The following is a 20,830-nucleotide window of genomic DNA, read 5'->3' as shown; positions in this document are numbered from 1 at the left end:
AAGATTAGTCAGCAGTTCCAGCTGCTAAGCTTCTATTGAGCTGCACCCATTTCAAAATGCCAGCAGCATCCGCCTGCAGGATGGGCTGGATGATGAGTGGGGATCTGCTCTGCAGGTGATATTTATTGCAGCACGTTTTCTTGTGTTTCCAAATGAATACAGTGCTGGCTGACTGAGAAATGCATTTCCTGTAGGTGTGCAAAGAATAAATAACTAGTTAAAGTACATTAGTCCCTTTTGATTGTACAGCTGCAAAATGATGCATTTCTCCTCACATATTATTTATTTGCATGCGTTTAGCGCCGTCTAGTGGCTGTTAGTCCACAGTGCAATGCAACTGCTGTTAAAATCCAATAGGGAGAGCTCTCTTTTTTATTAGTGTAGCTGTAGCCTAATGAAATGCCATTCATCCATTTTCTTTTACCGCATGTCCATCCATCCATTTTCTACCACTTATCCCTTTTTGGGGTCGCGGAAGGGCTGGAGCCTATCTCAGCTGCATTCGGACGGAAGGCGGTGTACACCCTGGACAAGTCGCCACCTCATCACAGGGCCAACACAGACAGACAGACAACATTCACACTCACATTCACACACTAGGGACAATTTACTGTTGCCAATCTACCGCATGTCATCGGGTGTTTATTTGCTGTCACCCACTTTTCAAAAAGTAGTGTGGTAAGGACTTACACATTAAATATTAGGATTAAAATAATATGGAAAAACGCTGGTACTTTACCATAGTTTCCACTTTTGCACAAGTGTCAAACTCAAGATGTGGCCCGTAATTTTATACGGCCCACAAAAGCCTGGAAATAATATGCGTCATTAAAGTACTTTATCTTTTTTCACTAAACGTATTCATTCTTTCCATTTTGACAAAAAAACAAAAAAACAAAACATGTTAAAGTACCTATGATTGTCACACCCACACTAGGTGTGGCAAAATTGTTCTCTGCATTTTTTTTTTACAGTACTGCATGCGATTGCATGTCTTTTAAACTTTATTTTTATCTAATAATGTAACAAATATTTGATCATACATTCCAAACAATTTTATTCTGGTGCGGGACATTTTTGACAGTGTAAAAAATCCAAACAAATGCTTAGACCAGTGGTTTGGTTCTCAAACTTTTTTCACCAAGTACCTTGGCTCTCCGAGTACCACCAAAATGGCCAACATTAAAATACAATAGCGTAGTATGCCTAACGATTCATTAAAAACAAAGCAGAGGTTTTTATTTAACAAATACGTGGCGGGGCTCTCCCTTAGAGATAGGGTGAGAAGCTCTGCCATCCGGGGGGAGCTCAAAGTAAAGCTGCTGCTCCTCCACATCGAGAGGAGCCAGATGAGGTGGTTCGGGCATCTGGTCAGGATGCCACCCGAACGCCTCCCTAGGGAGGTGTTTAGGGCACGTCCGACCGGTAGGAGGCCGCGGGGAAGACCCTGGACACGTTGGGAAGACTATGTCTCCCGGCTGGCCTGGGAACGCCTCGGGGTCCCACAGGAAGAGCTGGACGAAGTGGCTGGGGAGAGGGAAGTCTGAGCTTCCCTGCTTAGGATGCTGCCCCCGCGACCCGACCTCGGATAAGCGGAAGAAGATGGATGGATGGATGGATGTATTATTTTTGGCCACTGTCTAATTACACACAGTTTGAACAGTAGCACTGTTTGAATATTTAACTAAATGATTTCTTGGCGTGCAACTAGATAGAGCCCGTGTATCACTAATGGTATGTGTCCCACAGATTGAGAATCACTGGCATAGACAATTGCGCAATAATATCATAAGACACTTCACCCTTGCAGGCAGCTCCTGCCATCAGTGTGTGAATGTGTGTGTGAATGGGTGAATGTGGAAATAATGTCAGAGCGCTTTAAGTACCTTGAAGGTAAAACAGCGTTAAACAAGTACAACCCATTTACCATTCATATTCATATATTATTCAGTGCTACAAGCGACCTTTTGAGCTCGACCATAACTGTGATGTGGCCCTCAATGTAAATTAGTTTTAAACCCCTGTACTACTTTATTCCTATTTTCGGTGTTTATTTGCTCAACTGCAGCAAGCACTAAGCATATATTAGGGGTTAAACTTGTACCTTATTCTCAGCTCAATTTAAACTCCAGCTTTACAGTTGCCATGTCTTCTCTGCCCTGTCTTCGACTGCAACACATGGCGGTGTCATTCATATGGTAAAATTATAGGGAAATGTGTGCATAACAGTAGCTTTTGACATTTTCCCCTGACTTCTGACTATACAGTAAGTTAGGAAAAGACTGGCCTACAGTTTCAGGATCTACAAACAGTTACTGTCCAGCTGGGATTTATATTAGAGGAAAAGATAAACAGGAAGTCCCCTTTCTCCTCTGGCAGTCCACTGGACAATCACACAGATGGTACTAAGTGAGGACACGACTGTGACAAGGTCCACCTTCTTCAGTAGCCTGCATAACTTTTGCATTATTCTCAATCTAAAAAGTACATAGCACAAACAAAAACATCAATCAATCAATCAATGTTTATTTATATAGCCCTAAATCACAAGTGTCTCAAAGGGCTCCACAAGCCACAACGACATCCTCGGTACAAAACCCACATAAGGGCAAGGAAAAACTCACCCCAGTGGGACGTCGATGTGAATGACTATGAGAAACCTTGGAGAGGACCGCATATGTGGGTAACCTCCCCCCTCTAGGGGAGACCGAATGCAATGAATGTCGAGTGGGTCTGACATAATATTGTGAGAGTCTAGTCCATAGTGGATCCAACATAATAGTAAGAGTCCAGTCCATAGTGGGGCCAGCAGGACACCATCCCGAGCGGAGACGGGTCAGCAGCGCAGAGATGTTCCCAGCCGATGCACAGGCGAGCGGTCCACCCCGGGTCCCGACTCTGGACAGCCAGCACTTCATCCATGGCCACCGGACCTGTGCCCCCCGCCCTCCACAAGGAAGAGGGGAGCAGAGGAGAAAAGAAAAGAAACGGCAGATCAACTGGTCTAAAGGGGGGTCTATTTAAAGGCTAGAGTATACAAATGAGTTTTAAGATGGGACTTAAATGCTTCTACTGAGGTAGCATCTCTAATTGTTACCGGGAGGGCATTCCATAGTACTGGAGCCCGAATAGAAAACGCTCTATAGCCCGCAGACTTTTTTTGGGCTCTGGGAATCACTAATAAGCCGGAGTTCTTTGAACGCAGATTTCTTGCCGGGACATATGGTACAATACAATCAACAAGATAGGACGGAGCTAGACCGTGTAGTATTTTATACGTAAGTAGTAAAACCTTAAAGTCACATCTTAAGTGCACAGGAAGCCAGTGCAGGTGAGCCAGTATAGGCGTAATATGATCAAACTTTCTTGTTCTTGTCAAAAGTCTAGCAGCCGCATTTTGTACCAACTGTAATCTTTTAATGCTAGACATAGGGAGACCCGAAAATAATACGTTACAGTAGTCGAGACGAGACGTAACGAACTCATGAATAATGATCTCAGCGTCGCTAGTGGATAAAATAGAACGAATTTTAGCGATATTACGGAGATGAAAGAAGGCCGTTTTAGTAACACTCTTAATGTGTGATTCAAAGGAGAGAGTTGGGTCGAAGATAATACCCAGATTCTTTACTGACTCGCCTTGTGTAATTGTTTGGTTGTCAAATGTTAAGGTGGTATTATTAAATAAATGTCGGTGTTTAGCAGGACCGATAATCCGCATTTCCGTTTTCTTGGCGTTGAGTTGCAAGAAGTTAGCGGACATCCATTGTTTAATTTCATTAAGACACGCCTCCAGTTGACTACAATCCGGCGTGTTGGTCAGCTTTAGGGGCATGTACAAACATATAAATTAACCAAAGAATGAAGCACTTTTCAAGTCTGAAAGGAGGTTTAACTTGTGATGATTGTCAGTTTTTCTAAAATAGTACAATGTGGTTATGGTTATGTAACCATGGCTCCTCCCAATGAGGCTTATACTTCAGATCTAACTGGAATCGTCCTAAAATAATCGTAAAAAATTCAGTTCCATCACGTTTCCTGACCTTCCTGTTCCCTTTTATGGTTGCATATGCACCTATAGAACTACAAAAGGGTTCCTATAGTCCACTGATGTGTATTAGGATATTTGATTGGACATGTTGTTGACCCAGAGATTGGTCTCTAGGTGAGGAATTTTAGTGCAAACTGTTTGTGGCTCTTTGGCAGGATGAACAACAACCCTTTGGGGGGTGGGTAGGGTTAATGGCGGGACGGGGGTCAATCAATCAATCAATCAATGTTTATTTATATAGCCCTAAATCACAAGTGTCTCAAAGGGCTGCACAAGCCACAACGACATCCTCGGTACAAAGCCCACATAAGGGCAAGGAAAAACTCACCCCAGTGGGACTTCGATGTGAATGACTATGAGAAACCTTGGAGAGGACCGCATATGTGGGTAACCCCCCCCCTCTAGGGGAGACCGAAAGCAATGGATGTCGAGTGGGTCTGACATAATATTGTGAGAGTCCAGTCCATAGTGGATCCAACATAATAGTAAGAGTCCAGTCCATAGTGGGGCCAGCAGGACACCATCCCGAGCGGAGACGGGTCAGCAGCGCAGAGATGTTCCCAGCCGATGCACATGCGAGCGGTCCACCCCGGGTCCCGACTCTGGACAGCCAGCACTTCATCCATGGCCACCGGACCTGTGCCCCCCCCCCCCCCCCCTCCACAAAGAATAGGGGAGCAGAGGAGAAAAGAAAAGAAACGGCAGATCAACTGGTCTAACAGGGGGGCTATTTAAAGGCTAGAGTATACAAATGAGTTTTAATAGTTACGCCATGCAAACTCATATTGCATTTTTTATGCCTATTTTGGTGTGGTCGGTTGTATTCAGTATATTTTCTCATATGTCAACAATACAGTACACACATAAGCCGGCAGCACTCATGCAGCTTCAGACTATGACACTACCACCACCATGCTTAACTGTTTAGGCAATGACGTTAGTTAGGCGAGTCAACACTTGTCGCCTGCATGTCAGGAGAAATGAATTCCTTCTCTGTAGTTTATAACTGTTGTTCTCAAAATTATTTCACCAAGTACCACCTCAGAAAAAAGTTGGCTCTCCAAGTACCACCATGATGACCAACATTAAAAGGCAGTAGCGTAGTAGGGCTAAGTCTTCACTAAAAACAAGGCTTTATTTAACAAGTTTATTTAATATTTTGGCCACTGTAATATTGCAAATAGTTTGAACAGTAACACTGTGTTTCAATATAGGAAATTAAAACACTGTACTTAAATCAAATCATACTTTGGCGATGATCCAGTTTGAGAATCACTGGTTTAGAATAAGCAATAGCGGGGAACTTATGCCTTTTTAAAAACCATTTTCACCTGGAAATCCTGCAAAAATGGGAGTTAACAGAAGAATTATCCACATTTGACCCAGAACTCTGCAATGCAACTTTATTGCACTTTTTACGGCTCTGAAACTACTTTTAACTATTCAACGTGGTCCTTTCATTGGGTTTTACGGGCTTTAATACAGTACAGCCCAGAAAAAATGTGGCTTTTACAGGCAGTGTGAAAGGGAGTACATGATGGCCCCCTTATACTACTGTTACATAGCTATATAATCCTCAATGTTGGTGCAAAACTGAGTAAATAAAAATGATTTTTCAACAGTGGTCAACCATCTTTCTGCCTCCAAACAACTGGCTGTGTTTGACAGACTGTGACGTGGCACTAGTGGGGGGGAGAAGGGCCTTTGAAATCTTGCATTCAAATCAAGATTTTCACAACTAAATTTTAAGTGGAGCTTTGAAGTTGGCGAAAATTATTTTTTGAATTTCCAGACTTTCAAAGGCTAGAGATGACCGCTGTTCCAAAAAGGGTAAACACACTGAGAATGTTAAGAAGTATATGTAAGAAAGTATCGGTATTAAATAGGTTTGTGTTTGTATTTGTCATGAAGTTATTAAAAAATATATAAAATGGTCAATTTTTAACATGATGAAACCAAATTAGAGATTGAGTCAGAAAAGTTGCACTAGATTAAATGTATATAGAATGCAACTTTACACTGCAACTGACCCAGAATCAGTTTATGTGTGTCACAGCTGGTTGGGAGGAAGTTAAAAAGCTGAATCCAGACCAGTTGTTGCAATCTAACATCCCTCCCCCTGTCTGTGTATTCCAAAAGGGGGGGACGTCCCAGCCCCCGCCTTCCTTAGGAAATCTATTTGAACACCCATTCCTACTTCTAGAAACTTCTATCAGCGGCTATAAAGAGCAGCAGCGAGGAGGGTTTTGCACAATCCACAGGACACCACAGAGAGGAGAAACACTGCAAATCTGAGCAAGGTAAGGATCAGAAGATAAGACTTAGTGGGGATGTGGAATGCAGGGAAAGTTTGAATAGTGGCTTTGTTAAAGCCTTTTAAAGGCACAGTGGTGCATTTCTCCCTCTTAACTAATTTGAACATGTTTGCATCCTTAAAAAGTTGGGATAAAACATTTATTTTCCTTTAAAAACGTTTGCTTTGTCAACAAACTCTTTTATGCTCCAATTTGGCAAGAATGAATTCTTCTGGAAACGTGCAAGATGATTTTCTGCAGTATTTGAAATCCAAAAGGTGGTGAAGTTGGGGTTCTAGCATGAAGATACGTGTTTCACTGCCTCCTATATGGGCATTACTGCATACGCCTCTTGTCTTTCAGAATGAAAATCACAGACATCAAAAGAGCTGAAGGTATATGTATAAAATGTATGTGGCAAAAAAAGTTAAATGTCATTTTTTACAGTGCCACAAACGTCTTGAGTGAGCGAGATAAGTTGCATTTCCGCCGCTTCCGTGGAAACAAACCATCTTGCACGGATTTATAGACGATATCAAATGTGCAACATTGCATCACGTTGAAAAGAAGAAGAAAAGTCAGGCATCAGATTACATCTGGCACAAAGTAGGCGGCAGCTCAGCCTCAGACCCTGCTGACGTGGCAGGCAACATGTCGGCCCTCCTCCTGACCCCACCTCAAGAGCTTCACAGTCTAGCGTTACAACCTCACACTCCATACGTCATCATTTTGCACATGTATGAGTACAGGGGATACAGCAAGAAGGACGTTAAATAGAAATACAGAAAACAGTTTAACACTGCAAAGAAATGTGGCAAAAAGAGTGGGGACAGGGGTGTAAGGGGTCTCTTATTCTTTAGTGCAACCCAATATCAAATTCACACAAGGCTTTAGACTTGGGAAAAGGTACACGATGGTGAATACAAGATGGAGGCTGGGGCAGTAAATCACTGGTTCTCAAACTTTCTTCAAGAACCATGAATTGATTAACGTGGACAAGTTGAAAAACTTATTCGGATGTTACCATTTAGTGGTCAATTGTACGGAATATGTATTGTACTGTGCAATCTACTAATACAAGTTTCAATCAATCAATCAAAACCAACTCAGAAAAAACTTGGCTCCCCAAGTACCACCATAATGACCAAGATTAAGATGAAGTAGCATAGTAGGCCGAGGTATTCATTTAAAACAAGACTGAGGTTTTATTTTAGTATTAAATTTATTCAATACTTTTGGCCACTGTAACATTACACACAGTTTGAACAGTAACACTGTGTTTGAATATTTAATTAAGTGATTCTTTGGCGCACATTATCACTAGATGGAGCCCGTACCACAGTTTGAGAATCACTGCACTAAATAAAGGGCTGACGATGATGGGTAAACAAACCCACTGAAGGAAAATGCACATGTGGCGAAGAAGAGAGCGTTAACCATGTTCTTAACAGTCTGTAACCGATATAATAGAGAGAGAACAATCATGTACGCAAAACTGCCCGGAACTGGAAATAAAGACACGTCACTGGAGAATAGCATTAGTTGGGGACATCAAGATTCTGCAAAAGCGGTTTTAAAATATTTTTCAAAGACTGCACTGTATAGTAAGATCTGAGGTGTTGAAGAAAACCCGACAAACACATGTGGGGGTCAGCAATACGCCTAAGATGCGTCCAGCCTGCCGGAAACGAAAGAAGAAGAAGAAGAAGATCATAATTTTGCAGACTAATTAAAAGGGGAGCTATTGCTTTTGTTTTTGCAGGCTTTAGCAGACAAACAGGATGTGGCTGAGCAACGTCGTAGTCGCTCTTTGCCTGCTGGCCCTGGTGGCCTGTGCAGAGGACAAGAAGCTGAGCAGCCACGCTTCCACACTGGCTGACACCAGTGCCAACCTGGCCTTTAGGTCGGTGACCATGACAAATAATCACAATTTTGCCCCTTTTGTTGTGACTGAACGATCACTCCTGATTCCAGCCTCTATCACAACATGGCCAAGGCCAAAGACACCGAGAACATCCTCATCTCGCCCGTGGTGGTGGCGTCCTCGCTGGGCATGGTGGCCCTCGGGGGTAAATCGTCCACCGCCTCGCAGGTCAAGACGTTGCTGCACGCCGACAAAATCAAGGACGAGCATTTGCACGCCGGCCTGTCAGAGCTGCTCTCACAGGTATAAACATTGACTCCACCACACTGCAAGAACCGCTGCGCACCCCTACTGTGTTGCCTGTTCTATTCTGACTAAAACACCACATGGTGGCGCTGTTATAAACTCCATAAGTCGGATTGACTTGAAATTTCTCTACCAAACATCTTTAGGTTGTTTGGGCGAATCACCAGCAAATTTGGTACACACATTTTGGGGACTGACAAGCACATGTGTGTCAAATTTGAGCAGGATTGGTTGAAAAACATGGCTGCCATCCAGCAAAATTTGTAGAACTTAGCAACAAACTGTCCATGAGTCATTGACCATTAGTGCAGTGAAGACAAAATGTGTATGGTAGCAGGTCTTACAAAGATTTCAACCTTTAAAATGTCCGTGCTCTAAACCAACACTGCCATTCAGATTGTCAGGGATTGAGGTTTACTAACGTACACATCGCCCAACCCCACAGGCTGGCCCCCGCTACAACCACTGTTATTTTTCCAGCAACATTCTGGCCACTGAGCTGACAGTTTTTCAACATTATTATTATAAAAAAATGACAACTGTTATGTTTACAGTAAAACTATGGCGAATGAGCTGCCTTTTCTTTAATGTAAATCTATGATCGTTTTTACCGTGCGTTACTGGAAATGGAAAAAAAAAGTACCATTTTTATGGTAAAACTCTGGCGACTGAGCTGCCAGTATTTGCTATGAAATTTACAGTCGTTTTTACAGTGCATTACTGTAATTGGAAAAAAGGCAACACGGTTATATATTTACTGTAAAATTCTGGCGACAGAACTGAACTTCTTTTTTACTGTAAAATACTTTTTTTTTTACATTGCATTACTATAAATGAGCAAAGGTACAACTGTTATTAAAATAGTAATAGTATATTGAAATAGTAATAGTATAATTGAACAAAGGTACAACTGTTATTAAAAACAGTAATACTATTAATGAACAAAGGCACACCTGTTATTTTTGTAGTAAAACTTTTGCGACTGAGCTGCCAGTTTTTTTTTTAATGTAAAATCTATTGTCGTTGTTTTTACAGTGCATTACTTTAAATGGTAAAAATGTACCACTGTTATTTTTATAGTAAACTAGTGGCCAATGAACTGCCAATTTTTTTTAAAATCTTAAAATCAACAGTTTTTTTTTTTTAAAGGGAGTCACCGTTGTTTTTACGATAAAAGTTTTGTGACTGAGCTACCACTTTTCTTTTTTTTTACCCTTAAATCTCAGATCATTTTTTTACAGCATACCATAAATGAAAAAAAGGTACAACTGTAATTTTTACCAGTAAAACTGCCATTTTTTTGTCCTCAAATCGGCAGTCTTTTTTTCTACAGTGCATTAATTAATGTGAATTGAAAAATGGTTTGATTGTTATTTTTTACGGTAAAATTCTGGCCGGTTTTCTACCATAAAATCTACTGACTTTTTCTTATTGTGCACAAATGTTAAAATATATACCGGCTAACATATTATGGAAAATGGTGAATATTAATGAAGTACCTAGCTTTCTATTGATCTGATGAATAACGCAACACATCTTCCTGTTCGCAGGTGAGCGATGCCAAAACGCGCAACACCACCTGGAAGATCAACAACCGCTTGTACGGGCCCAGCTCGGTGGTCTTCACAGACGACTTTGTGAAGACCAGCAAGAAGCACTACAACTACGACCACTCCAAGATCAACTTCCGGGACAAGAAGAGCGCCGTCAACTCCATCAACGAGTGGGCGGCCAAGTCCACTGATGGCAAGCTGCCAGAGGTCACCAAGGACGTGCAGAACGCCGACGGGGCCGTGATCGTCAACGCTATGTTCTTCAAGCGTAAGTAGAAATCATTTCGTTATGGACCAACCAGGTGATACGACAAATAACAGCAATTTATTATGAATAAAATATATTATAAGCCATGAAATTATTTGCTTTTTCACACAAACCTAAGATAGCATAGCTGCTAAGCTAACCAATCTGATGTTTTTTGCTTTATTGGCGCCCTGGGCGGGACCCTCTTTATATGTCAACATATGTTGAGACTTGGCATATATTATAGCCAATGTTCTCTCCCTGATCATTTAGTGGAGGACATGTGAGCAACATCAGACGTGCACACTGTGGCCATACAGCATCGCACCTGTCCTAAACCTGACTCAAGTTAAATGTTTTATTATAATAACAAAACAATCTTGTTTTTCATGAGCTATGTACTAGAATTGTATTTCTGAGTTCTATTTTGGAAAGGATTTGTACCCCTTAGAGAGATCACATTTTGTTCCCCTTAAAACATTCTCATGTTGCACAATGAGATGTAAGCATGGGATAAAGTGCACATTCCTGTAACTTTCTGTCTGTAAAATGTGTATTTTTATTAGCATTTCTGTTATCTAGTAACAGCCTTTCATGAATAATATACATAAATTGACATTCTTACTAAATGACAGTAGAATAAGCACACATCTCATTGAGGAGTCACGGTGTAATGACCTGGCATTTACACTTTGTATAGTGTTGGAGTTGTCCGACTTTTTGTGTGGTCATAAACGCATCAGTGGCTAAGTGCCATGAGGTCGTGTGTTGGCAGGTGAGAGAGAGCAAGTGGCTGCTGTTGGTATGACAGATGACAAAGAGTTGGTTGAAGCCTGGTTCGTATGGCAGAAAATGACCAGTTTTTCTCGATCAACGTTTTTTACAGATGTTTTTAATGTGTTAACAGCCGACAAAAAACAGTTTCACTTGATAAAGTGATCGATGGAATCCCTGTCCTCTTACAAGCATCTCGACAGACATTACAATAATTGAACACTGTTGATATTGTCTGCGAGTTTTGCTTTTTGTCACCTGTCACTCACAGAGTTGCATCGCAAAATCCTACGGAACAAATAGTCATGTGTTTATTGTGTTTAGAGTTTAGATTAGATTTTATTTTGTGCACGGCATAGATTTTCTGTGCGCAGAGGAACGTGTGAGCAGTGCTCGCACCTTAGGGTATGTTGATTATAGCTTTTTAATGCATAGTAAAACAAAGTTAGAATCAAATAAAGTAAAACTAACTTTATATAAAACTTTTTGTAAAAGTAAGTGTCGTGTGTTACCTCCCAAAGCTCACTGGGATGAGAAATTCCATGAACAAATGGTGGACAACCGTGGCTTCCTGGTGACCCGCTCTTTCACGGTCAGCATTCCCATGATGCACCGCACAGGTACGTTTCCTATCCTTATCTTTTTCTGGTCCGTGCACTTTAAAGATGAGGCGCCTGACGCGCTCTGCTGGCTCCATCAGGGCTGTACGACTTCTACGAGGACAAGGAGAACAAGCTGTACGTGCTGGACATGCCTCTGGGCAAGAAGCAGGCCTCCATGATCTTCATCATGCCCTACCACCTGGAGCCCCTGGAGCGCCTGGAAAAGCTGCTGACCAGGAAGCAGGTGGACACTTGGCTCAGCAAGATGGAGAACAGGGCCGTGGCCATCTCGCTGCCCAAGGTCTCCGTGGAAGCCAGCCACAACCTGCAGGTGAGGCCGGGGAATCATCACTTTTAAATACAGTAGACCAGTGGTCCCCAACCACCGGGCCGCGGCCCGGTACCGTTCCGTGGATCGATTGGTACTGAAAAAAACAAAAACAAAAACAAAAAAACTCAAGATAGTGCACCAACCCTCATTCACACTCATTCGCACAAAAGGGTTGTTTCTTTCTGTTAATAATATTTCTGGTTCCTACATTATATATCAATATAGCTCAATACAGTCTGCAGGGATACAGTCCATAAGCAGATTGTATTTCTTTATGACAAAAAAAAAAAATACGTTGACCGGTCCGCAGTTAAAAAAAGGTTGGGGACCACTGCAGTAGACAACCGAAGCTATCGTTGATGCTGCAATTGTGTGTCTGTAGCTTTAACGTGAATGACCTGTTTTTGACTCCGACTTTACATATACACTGTAACTCTTGTCACATAACAGTAAGGACGCTAGTGTTCGCAACACTAGCACAGTGCAAACATGGCGCTGACAGCAACGTCATGCTAGGTTAGCCTGTTTGTTGAAAAAATACAAAATTGTTCAAACTTACAGTTGGCAGGGGTCCAGGCTTTTTTTTTTTTTTAAGATGCTAGCGAAGCCTGCTTCTTTTTTCACTGTTGTCTTCTGTGAAGTGGTGGGTGGCCTTATCCTGCTTGAGTCTTTTTCTCATGACTTCATGAAAACCTGGAACTTGAAAAGCAAGCTTTTAGTGAAAAGTGATGCAAAAAGCAAGAGAAATGTTCGATTTTACTCATATTTGGTGCTCTAGGGCAGTGTTTTTCAACCACTGTGCCGCGGCACACTAGTGTGCCGTGAGATACGGTCTGGTGTGCCGTGGGAGATTATGTAATTTTACCTATTTGGGTTAAAAATATTTTTCTGCAAACCAGTAATTATAGTCTGCAAATGATGTGTTGTTGTTGAGCTCGGCAGAGTAACCATGTAATACTCTTCCATACCAGTAGGTGGCAGCCGGTCGCTAATTGCTTTGTAGATATTGCAAACAGCGGGAGGCAGTGTGCAGGTAAAAAGGTGTCTAATGTTTAAACCAAAAATAAACAAAAGGTGAGTGCCTCTAAGAAAAGGCATTGAAGGTTAGGGAAGGCTATGCAGAACAAAACTTCAACTGAACTGGCTACAAAGTAAACAAAAACAGAATGCTGGATGACAGCAAAGACTTACTGCGGAGCAGAGACGTCCACAATGTATATCCGAACATGACATGACAATCTCACGAAGAAGGATGAAAAAAACTGAAATATTCTTGATTGCTAAAACAAAGTAGATGCGGGGAATATCGCTCAAAGGAAGACATGAAACTGCTACAGGAAAGTACAAAAAAAAAGAGAAAAAGCCACCAAAATAGGAGCGCAAGACAAGAACTAAAACACTACACACAGGAAAACAGCAAAAAAGTCTAAATAAGTCAGGGGGTGATGTGACAGGTGGTGACAGTACACCTACTTTGAGACAATAGCTATATTGATGCATGCTTGGTTATAGTTTAAAGTCATATCCAACAATTGCGACAATGACTTTTTACTGTCAACTGAGTTTCCTTTTTTAATGATTTCTGCTGGTGGTGTGCCTCCGGATTTTTGTCAACGCAAAAATTGTGCCTTGGCTCAAAAAAGGTTGAAAAACACTTCTCTAGGGACACACATCACTGTTAAAAAGTCACATTTGCTGTTATAGGGTATCTTTAAAGTGGGAAGAGCAATGTATAATAAAACTACAAAAAAGTAAAATGCCTCACTCTTTGTGTATGGGAGAGGTAAAGTGACTACAGAGCATTACTGACACCTAGTGGCGCTTTGTAGGCATAACTGGAATTAAGTGAAACTAAGAACATTTATTTTTGGTTGTTTCGGTTTGTGATTCATACTATAATCAGTCTTGGTCTAATGGTGCGTTCTATTTACCTAGAAAGTTGGGAGTCGTAGCTGGGAATTACGTCACAGCCAAGTTGTGAGCGTTCCAGTTACGAGGTCGCAAATCCAGATGGCCACATCCTCCAAAGCTATTTTTGCGCTTGCCTTGCCTTGAATATAAACAACTTATGGGAAAATATGGAGTCTTTCTGCAACCTTCAATTACGGTGGATTAAGAGTAAACATAGACGCTATTGCTAGCGATGTAGAACATGTACAGTATATAACATGCATAACATTTAGTTTACACTACAGTAACGTTACCTTGTATAAACGTCTAACTATACATCGTATGTGGCTGATTTAGTGCCACAAAAACTAATCACAAGAGCTAATAACGGAAGCTTATATCATTGTTTACATTCAGCGCAGGCATCTTTTTAGCAAACTCAGGGGTGGTGAGAAGGCTCCAACATTCCAACTAGGAAATCAGACCTTGAGGGGCGTTCCAGTTGAAATTCCCACTTCCAAGTATAAATGGAATGCACCACTATATACTGTACAGCCAGGTGCATCCCGATGAGTTCCTTTTCCAGGTTTATGGTTATAATCACTCTTTTTCCCACTATTGTAGAAACATCTGGCCGAGCTCGGCCTGACGGAGGCAGTGGACAAAGCCAAGGCCGACCTGTCCAACATCTCTGGTAAGAAGGACCTGTACCTCTCCAACGTCTTCCACGCGTCCGCCCTGGAGCTCAACACAGAAGGCAACCCGTTTGACACCAACATCTTCGGCAGCGGGCGGCTGAAGGACCCAAAGCTTTTCTACGTGGACCACCCTTTCATTTTCCTGGTGAAGGACAGCAAGACCAACTCTGTCCTGTACCTGGGCAGAGTGGTTCGACCCAAAGGGGACAAGATGCGCGACGAGCTATAATGTTAACTTTTAAATACTTAGTTTTTTAGAGCATTACCTCAGGAACACATTCCTTGAAGGCAAACTGTGGATTTAATAACTGAACTTATTCCTCGTAAAGTTCCACTTAAATTGAATGCTGAAATAACTGTTAGCATGCTAACGTTAGCATTCTAGCATGCTAACTTTTTTAGGTAATTTAGCAGCCGTTTACCCCAGAGTATCCCAGAGTCATATAAAAAAAGTTAAAGTACCACTGATAGTCACACACACACTAGGTGTGGTGAAATTATTCTCTGCGTTTGACCGATTCCCTTGTTCCACCCCCTGGGAGGTGAGGGGAGCAGTGAGCAGCAGCAATGGCCACGCTCGGGAATCATTTTGGTGATTTAACCCCCAATTCCAACCCTTGATGCTGAGTGCCAAGGGAGGTAATGGGTCCCATTTTTATAGTCTTTGGTATGACTCGGCCGGGGTTTGAACTCACAACCTACCGATCTCAGGGCGGACACTCTAACCACAAGGCCACTGAGAAGGTATAACTGGGTATGTGACACATGCTAATTGTTAGCATGCTAACTTTTTAAGGTAATTTTGCAACCGTTTACCCCAGAGTCATAACTTGGTATGTGACACATGCTAAGTGTAAGTATGCCAACATTAGCCAGTTAGTTAGTTTGACTCACATGTGTCCTACCGGAATTGCACAGATTTTTGTATTAAGTATGACATTCCAACATTTTACTGTCGGTATAGGCCAGGCTACCCTTTAAATGTTTAAAGACGAGTAGATCACTGCACAGGCTTGTTTGACTTCTAAATCCACTCCTTGTTATTTGTCTTTCTGCCTGCACTGAATTGTACCGGCTTTAACTTGCAGAGGAAATGTAGTTTAATTTACGCTGACCCACAAAAAATGCTGTAGGAATTGTGTGATAACAAACAAAAATGTCATCCTTTTTTAAATAAAAAGTGGGGAAAAAAAACCTGGATTGTTTTTGGTGTGAGAAACCAAAATAGAGATGATAATCTTTCCAGTCGGCTGGAGGTCAAAGGGCGTCCCCGTGTTTGGGATGAGATGAGCAGGGCTTATCTGCCGCAGTCAACTATTCAAAGAATGTCAGGCTTGACTTGTTGGACTCGCCTGCTAGACTAAATAAAAGTCTTTGTTGGGTTATCCCACACAAAGGAGTGTAGGGGCTTCATGGTGAGCAGGGAACTCTTCAAAAGGCTGGTAAAAAGGTTTGGTCATAAAAGTCTAATGTGCAACATGAGCGCCCTCCTGTGGCAGAAAGAACTAACTGATTTGATGTGACAATAAGTTGTTTAATTCATCATTTTTGGGGTATTTTTCAACATTTCTGATCATGTTGTGCTGGTTCAAAAATGTGCCAAACTCTGCAAATATGATTAAAAAATCTCTTTTGCAATCAGAGTCATTAGAAAATAATGCAAATAAATTATATGAATAAATATAGTCCTATTTTCAGGTAGAAGTAAAGAACATATAAATATGTACAATAAAGAAAATAATACATAGCAGTCCCCAGGGGGGAATTTGCTTTGGAGGCCCACGAGATCCAGCGGAAGTTGCTGTAACGACAACTTTTAATTCATTTTTTTTGGACGTTGCTTTGAAAGCACTTTTATTAATTATTATTGCAGAGTCGTGTTGTACCAATACCAAGATTTTGGTACCGGTACCAAATATATTTAAATACTTTTCGGTACTTTTCTAAATAAAGAGGACCACAAAAAAATTGCATTATTGACTTTATTTTACCAAAAAATCTTAGGGTACATTAAACATATGTTTCTTATTGCAAGTTTGTCCTTAAATAAAATAGTGAACATACAAGACAACTTGTCTTTTATTAGTAAGTAAGCAAAAAAAGGCTCCTAATTTAGTTGCTGACATATGCAGTAACATACTGTGTCATTTATCAATCTATTATTTTGTAAAGTGGTAGAAAATGAATTATTAATCTTGTTCATTTACTGTTAATATCAGCTTACTTTCTCTTTTAACATGTTCCATCTACATTTCTGTTCAAATGTAATAATCACTTATTCTTCTGTTGTTTGATACTTTACATTAGTTTTGGATGATACCACAAATTTGGGTATCAATCCGATACCAATTAGTTACAGGATCATACATTGGTCATATTAAAAGTCCTCATGTGTCCAGGGACATATTTCCTGAGTTTATAAACATAATATACATTTTTTTTAAACAAAAGAAGATGTTGAGATGCCGGACCGGTACTTTTCAGAGGCGGATATAGTACCGAATATGATTCATTAGTATCGTATACCGTACAACCCTAATGCAGAGCATCTCAAAAACTCAATTCGCAACAAGACCTGCATTCCATGAATATTTCAATAAGTACACTTCACACTAACCTTATTGTGTGTTCTTGTTTAAGCTGAAATGTAGCATTTAAAAAAAATAAGTTGAATAATGCATGACTAAAATGAAAAAACAAACTAGTTTTATTCTAGATTGGCGGGCAAGCTCACCTATACGTACAACAAAAGTAGTGGTCTAGTGAGCAGTCTTGCTCTTTCTCTACTGTCTTTAATAGTAACAGTAATTCAGTACAGTATGAGTCATTTGGAAATATCACTTAAGGCCTACTTACTGTTGCGTAGATGTCCTGATGATTGGCCTGCAGAAGACGCTTCAAGTTGGTTGTATTTTGAACAGAGAAAACGGAGCCACATGGTTTACAACGTGTCTTGTTGTCTACCTTGCAACGGTAAAATGTGTCCATATGTCTTCTCTATCGTCCGGGTAGAAGACATATTGTAATTATGTGCGTAACAATACAGAATAAATAGGGATGTAACAATATGAGAATTCCATACCACAGTTATTGTGACCAAAATGACCACGGTTATCATTATTATTGTGGAATGTGCTCAAAAAGCTTTTTAAACATAATTATAATAAATATACAACTGTTTGAAAAAACACTTTTCCATTTATTGTGTTTATGTTTCACTGGAGTTTAGTGTTTTATCTGTTTTAATAGCTCATCTTTTATTGTTGTACTGTAAATATTAGTTTGTTTGCGTAACAAATAACATCTAATCTGATTATGTATCACTTCTGGCGGGCGTTGTGTCTGTCCTACTCTATTCAGCGGTACTTGAAGGCACCATAAAAACACCTCGTCTCTTTTCCTCTGAGGAAAAACCGATCATCACAATTCCTTGCTACGAGAGCACAGCTTGTAGGTTCAATGTGCACAACTGAATAACTTAGTTTCTCAGACAGTAATGTGTTTTTAGAAGTTTAGATCGGTGTATGTTGTCTCTTGTTTTCATGTTAGCGTTTAAGCTAGCGAGCTGGCACCTGCAGTAAATCCGCCGTGGCCCGTGATTTTATAAAAGTGCAGCATATCAATCTTGTTTTTTGATCATTTTAATTTAAAAGGGTAATACTAATTGTCGCTAGTGTTGTCGCCGTCGTCATTATTACCAGTTATCGTTACATCCCTACAATAGAGTCTTGTTTCCCGGGGAAAAATCCAAACATCGTAGTAGTAATAGTTCTGATTGGATCCCAGTCGTGATTTATCCCCGCCCCTTTCCTACATGCTACTGTGATTGGATAGATTACTAACTTGTCCCACCCACCCAAAGACAAAATTAAATTTGATTGGATTTCATCTCTGTCAATTATTTTCGTCTCGTGTGTATTCGTCGACTAAATTGTCAACTAATTTCGTCATTGTTTTCGTCAACGTGACTTTGTTTTGACTCATTATTGTCCTACTTCAGTCAAGGGAAAATAGGTTGTTGACGATAACTAAGACAAAAACTTTTAGTCAACAAAATTAACACTGGTATCTATTAGTAAGCTTTCGAAGCACTTTTTGGACAAGTAAAAATCCCACCGAACAAGTTTTCTTGCTCATGATTCTTACATTATATCGCAATATTTTTAATCATCATAACTGTACTTATCATGAAATGTTATCATTTAATGCATCATATTATTTAAAGTTTAATATAATATTTTTTTTATTTATTTACTTAATTTAATTTAATCAATAATGTTTATATAATATGTATGTATGTATGTATGTAAAAATACAAATTTCAAATCAATTAATCATGTTATACGTGATATTTTTTAATATTCATGATTTTATGTATTTATTACAACTTACAATGCCTCCCTATCTTAAATTGCCTGTGTTGTCAGAATCAGAATCATCTTTATTGGCCAAGTATGTGACACACAACAAAATTGACTTGGTAGACTCTGCTCTCTTAGTCCAATGCAAGAAACAAGAAAAACGCAACAACACAGAGAGCGTGCAGTAGCAATGCTCAATAAAAGCTTGACCAATTTTCACTGCCTCCTGCTTGTCTCCGCTACACATACAAGAGAAATAAAAGAGTCAAAAGTACAGTACCTCCATCTTTCGGGGTTATTAATGTGCAATATGCAGCCAGCTATTTGAATAACCGTCCCCTGTTGTGAGCATTCATGACAGCACTAACACAAAGAGTCGTGGAACAGGCATCCACCAAGTGCATTGTTCTCATTTGGGTGGCCACTCAGTGGCCAGTGAGTGCAGTGAGCAGTGCATGATTGAGTGCATGAGTGAAGATTGGTCCTACCAGGCCGGTCTCATTACATTAGCACTGTTACGTTCTGCTGTGTTGGCTGCAGGCAGATTAGCCAGTGGATGGACAATCCTCTTAAAGAAGTCCGCGTTAAGCCACAGAGGTGAGAGAGAGAGTGAAAGAGAGACGGCCGCTCCCCTTCTTTATCCCTCTCACATCTTTCCTCCTTTCCCACTCATTTTGTGCTTGTCCACTTGCCTGTTGGCCTTGCGGAAAAGGCTCTTGATCTCTTCCGTCACCATCTCCTGCCAATTGACCCTAATCAAGACAAGAAGATCTTTGCATTATTTCCTCCTTTTTAAGGGAAAACCACACTGCGAATAGAAAGCACGCCACAAAAACTCAACGCCGATCTTTTCCCAAATCTCCTTTCACTAGTTGATGAGATCAAGAGATTAATGGGACTGACAGATCTTAAGTCAAGATTGAGAAATCATCACCAGGACACACTAGCACAACACCAGCTGGCATGCAAGGTCTCGCTCTACCTCAAGCCTTTTTCTCGGCTTTCTTTTGCTCGTACGCGGCTATGTCTTCGGGGCTCAGGCCGTGATTGTCTTCCCTGGGAGTTCAAAATGCACCAGTGGTGGAAAAAACAAGTCATGGCAACAATCGGCTGTGATTGGGGGTTTGATAATGCATCTTTATCTATACTTCAAGACAAGGTCATTTGTATCTCACCCTGGTTTGATCTCTGGTGGTTTCGGCAAAGGCTTTGCAAAGTCCGACTTGCCCACCAGCCAGTAAGTCTCCTCAATGCCTTTCCCCTGGTAATGTAAAAACATCATGCTTGAATAAATAGGCACCACATCCTGCATAGACACCTACCTTTCCCCTAATCACACAAAAGTACTTTTTAATGATGACTCTGGCCCACCTCTACACCCGTCACTTCACATAGGGTTAAAAAAAAGACAAAAAAAGACCTTGCTTTGCTACATGTCTTAGACTAAAGCCTGGCGCTCTGCTAGCTAGGAGTTGGGAGCTGTACGTTTGAGCATCTCGTTTTTCAGTGACTGAGTAGGCTAACCTCAAAGGTTTTGTATTCTTTTTAATTAGAAAATGTCCCAAAACTTTGGACTCGTACTATAAAAAATATTATTGAATCCCATTACAAATACAAATGAGAAGAAATAAATGCTTCCTGGCTGATAAACTTCTTTCTGTAGTTGTAAATACAGCGCAAGGAAGTACAGTCAACCCAGTTTTGTACGGCAAAACGTTGCGTGTAACATTGTGTTTTTTTTGGGTACGACTACAAAATGACTTCACCAAGTGGCCAATGAAAGTAACAAGTGCCAGCACTTTGATAAAGAAGGTGAGTAACAGTATTGAATTCAAGCAAGAACGAGGTGGCGTTCCCTG

General features: G+C 40.8%; 2 protein-coding genes across 3 annotated transcripts in view; one reads left to right on the top strand and one right to left on the bottom strand.

The window, feature by feature from the left end:
- Positions 1–6,238: 6,238 nt before the first annotated feature.
- Positions 6,239–16,570, top strand: serpinh1b (serpin peptidase inhibitor, clade H (heat shock protein 47), member 1b). The gene is made up of 7 exons (XM_061972860.2): positions 6,239–6,351; positions 8,108–8,248; positions 8,320–8,512; positions 10,066–10,336; positions 11,611–11,709; positions 11,790–12,022; positions 14,537–16,570. The coding sequence occupies exons 2-7, from the start codon at positions 8,127–8,129 to the stop codon at positions 14,837–14,839; spliced, it is 1,221 nt and encodes a 406-aa protein (XP_061828844.1). The 5' UTR covers positions 6,239–6,351; positions 8,108–8,126; the 3' UTR covers positions 14,840–16,570.
- A 2,379-nt stretch (positions 16,571–18,949) lies between these two features.
- Positions 18,950–20,830, bottom strand: part of gucy2f (guanylate cyclase 2F, retinal) — a 32,945-nt gene continuing 31,064 nt past the window's right edge. Inside the window, exons 17-19 of one of the 2 annotated variants that reach the window (XM_061972734.2) lie at positions 20,147–20,232; positions 19,954–20,027; positions 19,597–19,723 (exon numbers count right to left, since the gene is read on the bottom strand). In XM_061972734.2, the coding sequence (XP_061828718.2) occupies positions 19,955–20,027; positions 20,147–20,232 (159 nt within the window). In that variant the 3' untranslated portion in view covers positions 19,597–19,723; position 19,954. Of the gene's footprint in view, positions 19,724–19,953; positions 20,028–20,146; positions 20,233–20,830 lie in introns of both variants that reach the window. The other variant, XM_061972733.2, reaches the window with a different exon arrangement.

This window comes from Nerophis lumbriciformis, linkage group LG17, assembly GCF_033978685.3.
Source record: "Nerophis lumbriciformis linkage group LG17, RoL_Nlum_v2.1, whole genome shotgun sequence".
Taxonomy (NCBI): Eukaryota; Metazoa; Chordata; class Actinopteri; order Syngnathiformes; family Syngnathidae; genus Nerophis; species Nerophis lumbriciformis.
Note: the sequence above shows the minus strand (reverse complement) of the source record. Positions and strands in the feature narration are given on the sequence as shown.